The 12,080-nt window shown below is 43.4% G+C and overlaps 1 protein-coding gene across 3 annotated transcripts in view; it reads right to left on the bottom strand.

Moving 5' to 3' along the window:
* The window catches only part of bnc2 (basonuclin zinc finger protein 2), a 539,145-nt gene that overhangs the window by 468,568 nt on the left and 58,497 nt on the right, over positions 1–12,080 (bottom strand). For 2 of the 3 annotated variants that reach the window (XM_067983466.1, XM_067983467.1), the window contains exon 2: positions 11,981–12,066. The exons of the other annotated variant lie outside the window; for it this stretch is intronic. In XM_067983466.1, coding sequence (XP_067839567.1) covers positions 11,981–12,016 — 36 coding nt within the window. In that variant the 5' untranslated portion in view covers positions 12,017–12,066. The remainder of the gene's footprint in view (positions 1–11,980; positions 12,067–12,080) is intronic. 3 annotated transcript variants of the gene reach the window in all.

Below are 12,080 nucleotides of genomic sequence, written 5' to 3'. Positions count from 1 at the left end.
CTGTGTTGCAAAATTAGCATCATCACAAGACTGACTTGCAAATATTGCAGATCTCCGTGTCCGTAATGCAGATCAGCCATGATCTAATTGAATGGCAGAACAGGCTCAAGGGGCTGAATGGCCTCCTCCTGTTCCTATGTTCCTATTAGACCAGTGTCCCTTCGAACAATCAGTTGGTTCAGTGTAACTCAAACAATGACACCACAGTATGACATGTCATGTTGTTAATGTCTTAACTGGCCATTCACTGTTGCCTGGGTGCTACACCACTGGTGCAATCGTTTCATTTCACTTTGACTGATGTGAGAGCATCAGAATTCTCCAAAATTCAAACACAGCTCATTAAGATTCCATCAGCGTATCAGAGATGTTGTTGCAACTATCAGTCTCAGTTCAGACTTGTCAACATTGCACAAATTTTCGGTGTGAGGTTTTCAGCAGACAGTCAGCCTCACACTACATCTCTCCACATGCCCAATAGTAGTGTCTTGGGCATAAGGCCCGATATCCCACACTGATACCTACCCGCTGTGATCTCCCTGCTTCTTGGATTGGAATTCACGGGCTTTCAATCCCCATAATTACACCGCATGCAGCCTCTCACCTCCTGCTCTCGACTCGTGGGCAACTTTTGACACCATCTGGTATTTCTGAGGATAGCAACTGTGTGTCTTGACTTAAAGTATAATCTGAATGTTCTGGCATTGAGCAAATGGGAAAATGAAGATTAATCAGATAGAATATGGAGCAAGTATTTAGTATCTACCATGAGTTGGCATTCAAACTCACAGATAGTAATTCCTCAGGATAATTAACTATAAACCACTGGCCTGATTGACTGCCTCTCACTAACTCAGTGGTTAGATCTCTCGTTAACTGAAGCTTCAAACCTCAGCACAGATTACGGCCTATAATCTAGTTTGATACTTCACTGCAGTACTGACAAGGCATCCAATAGAGTTGCCAACCCTTCAGGATTGTCCTGGAGTCTCCAGGAATTGAAAGTTAATCTCCAGGACGCTGCTCTGAGCAAATCAGAAGAAAAATCATTGGAGGCAATAAAGACAGTGCTTTTAAAAAAAATTTCTTTGAACACTTTTGTTTATTAATTATAAAAATATTGGAGATGGGGGAAAAGGCTGTTTTGTTGGGCGGGGAAGTGGAGATGAGAGGTCGTGTGACGAAACCTCCAGGAATACATACAACCAGAGTTGGCAGCCCTTAACATCCAAACCTCTGGTTTAATGAATGTAACACCAATTCCATTCCACAATGTAAATCATAATACAAAAGTAAATGTGGTGCAAATTTTAGATTTAAACTGGATTCACAGCCCCACCCAACTGAAAAAAATTTGTCAACTTATCTCTCCCCCTAAAAGCTGTTGAGGCTGGTGGGGGTCAATTGAAAATTTCAAAACTGAGATTAACAGATTTTTGTTCGGTGAGGTAGGCATTACACAGGCCTGTAAACAGTAAACGGGTATTAAGAGAAGGGGTGGGACCGATTAGGGACCAAAAAGGAGATCTACTTATGGAGGCAGAGGGCATGACCGAGGTACTAAATGAGCACTTTGCATCTGTCTTTACCAAGGAAGAAGATGCTGCCAGAGTCTCAGTAAAGGAAGATATAGTTGAGATACTGGATGGGTTAAAAATTGATAAAGAAGAGGTACTAGAAAGGCTGGCTGTACTTAAAGCAGATAATTCACCCAATCCGGAAGGGATTCATCCCAGGTTGCTGAGGGATGTAAGGGTGGAAATTGCGGAGGTACTGGCCGTAATCTTCCAAACATCCTTAGATACGGGGGTGGTGCCAGAGGACTGGAGAAATGTGAATGTTACACACTTGTTCAAAAAAGGGTGTAAGGATAAACCCAGCAACTATAGGCCAGTCAGTTTAATCTCAGTGGTGGGGAAACTTTTAGAAACGATAATCCGGAACAGGATTAGCAGTCACTTGGACAAGTGTGGATTGATTAGGAAAAGCCAGCACGGATTTGTTCAAGGCAAATTGTGTTTAACTAAATTGATAGAGTTTTTGATGAGGTAGCAGAGAGGGTAGATGAGGGCAATGCAGTTGATGTGGTGTATATGGACATCCAAAAGGCATTTGATAAAGTGCCACATAATAGGCTTGTCATCAAGACTGAAGCCCATGGAATAAAAGGGGCAGTAGCAGCATGGATATGAAATTGGCTAAGTGACGGGAAACACAGAGTAGCGGTTAACGGTTGTTTTCCAGACTGGAGGGAGGTGTACAGCGGTGTTCTCCAGGGGTCAGTACTAGGACCACTACTTTTTTTGATATATATTAATGACTTGGACTTGGGTGCACATGGCACAATTTCAAAATTTGCAGATGACACAAAACTTGGAAGGGTAGTGAACAGTGAGGGGGATAGTGATAGACTTCAAGAGGATATAGACAGGCAGGTGGAATGGACGGACACAAGACAGATGAAATTTAACACAGAAAAGTGTGAAGTGATACATTTTGGTAGGAAGAATGAGAAGAGGCAATATAAACTAGAGGGCACAATTCTAAAAGGGGTACAGGAACAGAGAGATCTGGGGTTGTATGTGCACAAATCGTTGAATGTGGCAGGGCAAATTGAGAAAGCAGTTAAAAAAGCATACGGGATCCTGGGCTTTATAAATAGAGGCATAGAGTACAAAAGTAAGGAAGTCATGATGAACCTTTATAAAACACTAGTTCAACCACAACTGGGTTGTACGGTGCCAGTTCTGGGCATCGCACTTTAGGAAAGATGTGTAGGCCTTAGCGAGAGTGCAGAAGAGATTTACTAGTATGATTCCAGGGATGAGGGACTTTAGTTACATGGATAGACTGGAGAAGCTGGGCATGTTCTCCTTGGAACAGAAAAGGTTGTGAGGAGATTTGATAGAGGTATTCAAAATCATGAAGGGTCTAGACAGAGTAGATAGAGAGAAACTGTGATCATTGGCGGAAGGGTCAAGAACCAGAGGACATAGATTTAAGGTGATTGGCAACAGAACCAAAGGTGACATGAGGAAAAACTTTTCCACACAGCAAGTGGTTATGATCTGGAATGCACTGCCTGAGGGGGTGGTTGAGGCAGATTCAATCATGGCCTTCAAAAGGGAACTGGATAAGTACTTGAAAGGAAAGAATTTGCAGGGCTACGGGGAAAAGGCAGGGGAGTGGGACTAACTGGACTGCTCTTGCATGGAGCTGGCATGGACTCGATGGGCTGAACGGCCTCCTTCCGTGTTGTAACCTTTCTATGGTGCTATGATTAAGGGTTACAGGACCAAGGTGAGTAAATGGAGTTAAGATATAGATCAGCCATGATCTAATAGAATGACTGAATAGGCTTGAGGGGCTGAATGGCCTCCTCCTGTTCCTAACTCTGGAGTCCACTGAAATTTTATTTTTAAAATAGAACCAGATCGCTCAAGTTTGCATTTTCAGCTTCTTCACTGTCTCACTACTGCTGCTAAAGTAGGACCTACGAAGCCCATGTATACATGCAGCAACCTCACATCTGCCAACCCGAGTAAACTAGCAAAAGTTGAGCTGTTTTTTTAATGTAGTTCATCAGCTTTTGCGTTTTTGAAGTAACTCAGATTTAGGCCCAATTTAGGCCTATAATTTGTGTTAGACTGAAAGTGCAGTGGAACATGGGCTTGTTACAGATTAAACTGCAGGTCATCACTTATACACATGGCAACAATTGCAGTGATTTTCCCTCCTGTCTTATAATTTCATTGAGCTATTCTGTGGCTAAGTCCTAAATGCTTTGAAAATTGTTTAATTTAAATTGTCACAGGGAACACCCCCCCACCCCCGCCCTCCGGCTCTCATCTTCCCATCTCATCCCTCAGTTCCTACTTGTACTCGCCTTGTCCCCTCTCTCCAGTTCACACTGGCACTCTCTTCACCACGTCCCTCAGTACCACTCTGAGCTCCCTCCCCCTCTTTAGCACTGGTCTCAGCCCTTACCCCCTATTACTGCTCAAGTGGGTTGAATATTGCTGTGTGCGGTGGGTGAGATTTTCTGATCTCAGAAGAGTTCCCACCCATCACATGCAGTGGCATTAAATCCCTTGGAGCACCAAAAGAAAGAATTTTCGTTTATATAGCGCCTTTCACGACCTCAGGACATCCCAAAGCGCTTTACAGCCAATTAAGTACTTTTGAAGTGTAGTCACTGCTGTGATGTAGGAAACGCAGTGGCCAAAACTGCATACAGCAAGATCCCACAAACAGCAATGTGATAAATGACCACATAATCTGTTTTTTAGTGATGTTGGTTAAGGAATAAATATTGGCCGAGACACTGGGAGAAGTCCCCTGCTCTTCTTCAAAACAGGGCCGAGGGATCTTTTACATCCACCTGAGAGGGCAGACGGGGCCTTGGTTTAATGTCTCATCTGAAAGGCTACACCTCCGACAGTGCAGCGCTCCCTCGGTACTGACCCTCCGACAGTGCAGCGCTCCCTCAGTACTCACCCTCCGACAGTGCAGCGCTCCCTCGGTACTGACCCTCCAACAGTGCAGCGCTCCCTCGGTACTGCACTGGAGTGTCAGCCTAGATTTTGTGCTCAAGTTCCAGGAGTGGGACTTGAACCTACGACCTTCTGACTTGGAGGCAAAAGTGATACACACTGAGCCACGGGCTGACACTAAAGGAGGTAGAAGCCAGGAGTACATACGAAAAGGACAAGAAAAGACCAACTGGTCCATCGAGCCTGTCTCATTCTGCACCTTGTAGGCACCATCAACCCCATTTCTTCCCCCCTCTCGTTCGCCTTCCCCCCTCTCGTTCTCCCTCACCTCTCTCATTCTCGCCCCCTCCCCTCCCACATGCAGCCTTGTGATCTCCAGGGAGAAGCAAATATAAAACTGAATTAGACTAGAATATTCCGACTGCCACTTTCTGGTTTTAATTGCAGGCTCAACAGAAACATCTTTGCCTTTCACAACCTGCACAAGGAACTAAGCGTCTGAACAGTTAAGGCAGATAACTACCGATACACAAAAAGGGGTTAACGCAGAACATTTGTGAATATTTAGGAGACAACCTGCCTTCAAACGAGGCACCGCTGTGAAGGGTAAGAGGGAATTTACAATGAAGGGGGAGGACATGCAATTATAATCTGGCCAAGCCCCACTGGACAAAAAGTGATTTGCTTGAAAGCTGCCTCTGCTCTGAGTAAATGTTCCCGGTTATGGGCTGCTCAGACAGTGACAGCTTCCCAGATGTCAATCAAATTATCATCTATTTACAGTTGATCTGGTCATGTCATTTGCAATATTCCCACCTTTCTGATGAAATTGGAAGCCCAGCTCTGTGGTGGAATTCACTCTGGTTTGCACTGGCTCTCAGGGTGGGTAAACTGCTCTTTGCAAATGTCATTGTGTCTGCTTACCAACACACGCGGAGAATCATCTCCCCTGCAACTTAGGACCAGATGTGAATCTTCCAACTACCGGGGGAAATGCACAGCAAATTTTAAATGTAGTTTTAAAATAAAGTTGCTTTACATTGGTGCTTCAGGTGCAAGCAACGGCTTGGTATAATAAAACAAGCTGATTTTTTTTTGTTTGACAAAGGGCAGTATTATTTAGCACTTTCAACAGCACCGGCATTAGGATTGGAAGGAAATTCTTTATCAATAGCACTGACATTTCAGATGAAGCAGATATAGGAATTCTAGCACTCTGTGTGATTAATGAAAGTTTGCATCTCTGTGGCAGTCTTTGAATGATGTACATGAGCTTCATTCAAATACACTTTGAAAAGTTGTAGAATCCCTTTTTAATGAAGTTTGTGAGGACTCAGTACTGCATTGCTCCTCTGATTATGCGTGAGTTCATGCATGTGTCCGAGTGAGTGCGAGAGTGCGTGCATGTGTGAGTGTATGTGTTTGAGTGTGTGTGTGTGTTTGAGTGAGTGTGTGTGTGTTTGAGTGAGTGCGAGTGACTGTATGAGTGAGTGTGTGCATGAGTGTGAGAGTGTGGGCGTGCAAGTGAGTGAGTGCATGCAGGAGTGAGTGTGTGTGTGAGTGTGTGTGTGTGCACGTGTAAGTACATACATGTACCACTGTCTATTTCTCGTTCAACAGACCCAGATAATTCCTGTAATATCATATCCTTATGAGTGAAATTCAGTAAAGAGGTAAAGTTAAATTTTTTAAAAATCACGTTTGAACTTGAGAAAACTTCAAACTTCAGGAACAAAATAAAACTTGATTTTTTAATATATAATTGACTAGCACTGATATCCATCGTGACATCTTCATAATGTTGTTTGTTTAGCAGCAAGTAACGCACTGTTATCACCTAATTCTCATACTTACAACAGCCCATTCCTGATTCAGCATGTTGGTCTGCAGTATTTCCAGTGCTCCAGACTTACAAAATCACTGTCAAATGTCGCGATATTCAGCTGCCATCTTTTTGCGTATCGTAATAAAGATTCATTATGAAATTAGTTTATAATCCTCTTAAACAAATAATTAGCATTACTGTAATATTAGCATATGGTTGGAAGTGTAGGTTCTAGCCCTAAATCTGAAGTATCCTTGAATGTTTGTCCGTGTGAAGATGAGAGATGTCAATGGTAAGCAATGGAATTCTCCTTCCGCTTTTGGCATCCAACAGCAGAATTAAGCAACAGCAGGCAGCTCCCCAATGGCTCAGCCTCCCGTCCAGACATGTATCATCTCCCCATCTGGCGGAGGGCTCTCTACACAGGAATCCTCCCCTGCACAAATGGGGATCTGGGGTGGAGAGTGTTGCACGGAGCACTCCTGTGCAATAGGTTTTGTAAGTATCTTCACAGACTCCCAGGCTGCATGTGATTTTTGTGGCCCAAAGGAGTGCTTGTCCCATGTCTACATCCGGTGGGAGAGGTTGCAGCCCCTCTTTCATTATTTAAGGGGCTGCTCCTCAATCTTTGGCTGCACTTCAGTCCCACGCTCCAGATCTTTGGTCACCCGGTGCGGAGGGGGACGGGTAAGTCAGAGGACCTCCTTGTGGGTCTCCTCCTGGGCCTGGCCAAGGTGGCCATTTGTGGGTGCAGGTTGGACGCAGTCCGTGGGGAGTGTGCTCTCCACCTGCCTCTCTTCCACGATCTTGTCCGTTCCTGGATGGCCCTGGAGAAGGAGCATCTGGTACATGTGAGGCCTTTCACGACTGGTGGGCACCACTGGGTGCAGGTTGTATCCTGCATGCTCATAATAACATGATGATTTAATTATTGTTTGAGGTTTATTTTTGTTATTATTGTTTATTTATAGTATTTGTGGTGCCCTAGGGCACTTGACTTAATGTTTTTTGTTTCCATTCGATGACACTGGGGATACTCAGTGTCACCCCTCCCCTACTGATGCACCAAAAAAGGCCGAATGGCTCAGCTAGTTTAGGCTTTGAGCAGCTGACACACCCAGGCCATTGCTGATTTATACTGAGTTGCTGATCACAGCCATGTGGTAAACTTTATAAAACACTGGTTAGACCTCAGCTGGAGTTTTGTGTCCAATTCTGGGCACCACACTTTAGGAAGGATGTCAAGGCCTTAGAGAGGTGCAGAAGAGATTTACTAGAATGGTACCAGGGATGAGGGACTTCAGACTGGAGAAGATGGGATTGTTCTCCTTAAAACAGAGAAGGTTAAGGGGAGATTTGATAGAGGTGTTCAAAATTCTGAGGGGTTTTGAGAGACTGGATAAGGAGAAACTGTTTCCAGTGGCAGGAAGGTCGGTAACCAGAGACACAGATTTAAGTTAATTGGCAAAAAAGCCAGGGGGGAGATGAGAAGAATTTTTTTTAAGCAGTGAGTTGTTATGATCTGTAATGCGCTGCCTGAAAGGGCGGCGGAAGCAGATTCAATAGTAACTTTCAAAAGGGAATTGGATAAATACTTAAAAAGGTGAAAATTGCAGGGCTATGGGGAAAGAGCAGGGGAATGGGACTAATTGGATAGCTCCACCAAAGAGCTGGCACAGGCATGATGGGCTGAATGGCCTCCTTCTGTGCTGTATGATTCTGTGAAGTGGTGGTACGACTAGCCTCTGCAACTCTGGGCTATGGAGGGAAAAGGTCTCTGCTCCTGGTCACTATTCAACAGCCTCTTCAGTGAGTATGCTGAGGTGAACACCAGGTGTGGACAAGGATTGGGCTACCCTGTGAGGACCCCCAGGGTGAATAGTTTTCAGGCTAATAATTTTTGCTTGGACAAGGTATCAGCGAGGAGCCTCAGCAAGGAGTCAATGCCTTCCACAGACAAGCTGGGCACGAACACTCCCAAATCAGCTAAAGAGGAAAGATCCAGACTCGAGTTCCCCAGTGGGAGAAGGTTTCTTCTCTGCACCAGGTGTCCCAAAATTGTAAATACATTTATAAAGAACAATTTTGCTACACGCAGCACTGAGATAAAGCCATTCCCTGCTGTGCCTTACCCCTCATTCAGAAAAGCACCATTAGTTCACCAGTGCCAATGTTCCTACATCCCACACAACTCATCCTTGTACTCTCAGCAACCATATTTATCGTAGTAAATTATGGGCCGTTTTGTGTTTTTAACTCATGCCCATTAGACAATAAGTTGACACGACCCAAAAATAGTACACACAGAACCCCCACAGGCAGCCACTAGAGATCTTAATCCCACGTGAGGCAGAGCTGGATTCAAACCCAAATTACATTGGAGAAAGGCTCAAGCTGAAACCGGTCCAGTCTCCCAGTCCCCTCCTGGTTTTGATTTAGAAGTTTTTAACTATTTTAACAAAGTTTAGAATAGTCCAGGAAAAAAGACAATTGCAGTGTATTTCCTGCATGTATCAAGTTAAAAGAAAACCTCTTCTACTAAATGGTTATTACGAACCATTGACAGTTTGGTAATAGAGGAGAATATATTGGTGTATCTTTAAAAGGCCTAAAGATAAGTGGTGAAACACCAATCCTGACAAGTACCTCTCACATCCCTTTAATTCTATCTAGCCATCATTTCATAATGATTTCAAATCAGATCCATACAATATCCCATTCAAAATACAGGTTCATTACAACAAAGTAATTTTGGAGATTTTTGCACTGCCGCTGCACTCATTCGTTCATTTACTTCACTTGAATATTTTGACCTTTTTGAAGTGTTCAAAACATCTTTTTTTTTAAATGACTTTTTTCATAGTTAAAATTCAAAGTGCAAGCAACTCAAAGGAGACACTGGCTTACTGACATCACCTGCTTACAGAGGGAACCCTAACTGTTTCACGGCAGGAAACCCCACGGCCATTTCGTATCTCAATGACATCACATGCAAGTGATGCAATGACAAAACAAGTCAATGCAATATACAGGGAAGCTGCAGCGGTAATAATCCCCCTTTTAAGTAAACAAAACTTGTACAGTCCCTGCTGCCATGGCTCAGTGGGTAGCACTCTTGCCTCTCTATGCTATAACAATTGTATGATTCTATGAGTCAGAAAGTCATGGGTTCAAATCCCACTCCAGAGACTCAAGCACATAATCCAGGCTGACACTCCCAGTGCTGAGGGAGTGCTGCACTGTCAGAAGTGCCATCTTTTGGATGAGATATTAAACAGAGGCCCCCTCTGCCCTCTCAGGTGTACATAAAAGATCCCAAGACACTATTTGAAGAAGAGCAGGGGAGTTCTCCCAGTGTCCTGGCTGATATTTATCCCTCAAACAACATCACTGAAACAGATTATTTGGTCATTATCATATTGCTGTTTGTGGGAGCAGTGGCATTTTGGCCCCTTGCTATGCAGAGCCTGAGTTTTATGTGAGAGAATTGCAGTGGTAAATCAAGCAAAATTCCATCATATTTATCTGACGTACAGGCATTCTTGCTGGTTGCTCAAACCTTGGGGCCTAAAGCAGTTTGATGGTCACAAGCAGTTTGTCCTCAGTCACACTTTTAGGTTAAACCTCTTAGGCATTTAGTGTTTGCACAATAATGGGATTTAAAAGCAATCTGTAAACTTGTTGTTATTCTCTATCGCTTTTTAAAATCTTCATTATGCGTGTCTTCTAAAATGCCAATATGCTAAGTTAAAGTTTTCTTAACTTACTGTTTGTCACTCTCACGAATGTCTGTCAGAGGCACAATGTTTCCTGCCAAAAATCAAAACAATTACCAAAATCCCCGTTCCTGCACAGCACTGGGGAATAGGTTGGATAAGCAAGCGTTTGACAGTAAACTGTTCAAAGTGGTCTTAATCAACTACAGCCTAGAAATCACAACCTTGCAATATTAACATGCAGACACTTAACATTTGCAAATAAAATCATTTTGTCCTCTACCTTAACCGAGTTGTTGACCCATTTATTTCAAAGTAGAGGAAAAAGTAAATCCTTTCTTAGCTAAGTACTGTACGCTAATATTACACAGCTAATTTCTGTTAATGTGAAAAATACAACGCCTTGCTATCAGATCTCAGAACTCAGGGCGTTTCTAAAGGGCATTCAATGTGATTAGGCAGTAGTTTTGAGACCAAGTATGAAAACATTTTTATTGGTTCAATATTTACTCAGTTATGAATGATGTGAGGGGGGCATTATCATTAAGTATTGTTTACTAGGGATACTTTTGGCACTTGACAAAGCTTCTGAGTAGTGAGAGAGGTTTTATTAAAAACAGAATGTGGTGCAATGGATAATCCAATAATGTGTCCCTCTCAGGAAATCACATGCCTTCAATTTCACTTAAGTCAATATCTGCTAATTAAATATTTCTCTTAAGTAAATATTTACAAAACACACAAAACAAACCTATTCTAACTCCACCTGCTTCATTCACTCACTCATTCATTCATTCATTCACTCATTCACTCACTCACTCATCCATTTACTCCTGTTAACTGAATAAGTTCAGCTCTAAATTGCTAAGTGTACAGTTTCTTGCCCAACTACACATTATCTCAGATTCACAATCAGGACGTAGATTCTGTGTCATATTACAGGGCACGATTCTGACTCCCCCAGAACTAATGAGGAAAAGGATAGACAGTTATGATTAAGGAAGAGGTTGGAGCATCACGACTGCCTTGATGCCATTCAGCTCGGAAATTGAACAAAAATCATCCAGGATTCCTTCTCCTTTTTGCCATCCCAGTGTTTCTTGCTGGAAAATATGGATTTTAGGCAAGGACAAGATTGGCATTGGCTGCAATGCTCTCTATGGTGCAATAGTCCTGCTAACATTGGTTATCTGGGCTCACATTCGAGAAACAGTTGGGCACAATACTAGGGTACCAGCCAGGGAATCACGAATCAGTGATGGCAGGAGAGAAGCTTGGAGGGAAAATAAAATTAAGGTAGTGATATAAAATGTACTGATATTGCTTGTTATATTATTGAAGCAAATTGAACAACACTAGATTCTCAACCTGTGTTTGAAATGAAACTTTGACTGGTTGTGTGGGTAGGTGCAGTTCTGCAAGGCTTCAGGGCCCATATCTTGCTCAGGAAGGGGGAAGGTGAACAGTCAGCTCCACACTCACCTCATCCAATTGTATCGTCTACCAGTCAAGCCGCAAAGCATCGCTGACTTGCAGACATGGAGGAGTCAGGAGAGGTTTAGTTCAGTCTGCCCGGCCCTCCCAGCTAACAGAGCCATCGGAACCAGCAAAGAGGCACCAGTGGGGACCAGGAAGGGGAGTGTGGCGTGTGGGGGGATGAATTGCAAGCTGAAGCAAATAAAACCTTATCAGCTGAGACTGTGATAGAATGTGATGTTTTCTGATTCATTCCTTTCAAACACATCCCTCTGAATGATCTGATCTGAATGTACAACAGAAAGGGAGTGGCCTTCCTGAGGTTTGTACTGCAAATCATACCCGTATGATTAAACCGTGGAATACCCAACACAATACTGTCGGGCCAGGTTGGCGTGTCTGCCTTCTAGCATCTAAATAATGAGATTTTGGCATTGCAAAACAGTGAATAAAGAATGTGTAATGCTAACCTCGGGTGCTGTACTCCGGCATTGTCCTGGGCCCATTGCTTGACTGCTACTGCTGCTCACTTCTGATTTATGCTCTGTGTGTTTTCCTTGAACAAACAGA

This window comes from Heptranchias perlo, chromosome 4, assembly GCF_035084215.1.
Source record: "Heptranchias perlo isolate sHepPer1 chromosome 4, sHepPer1.hap1, whole genome shotgun sequence".
NCBI classification, from domain to species: domain Eukaryota; kingdom Metazoa; phylum Chordata; class Chondrichthyes; order Hexanchiformes; family Hexanchidae; genus Heptranchias; species Heptranchias perlo.
The sequence above is the reverse complement of the archived record's forward strand: the minus strand, read 5'-3'. Positions and strand labels throughout refer to the sequence as shown.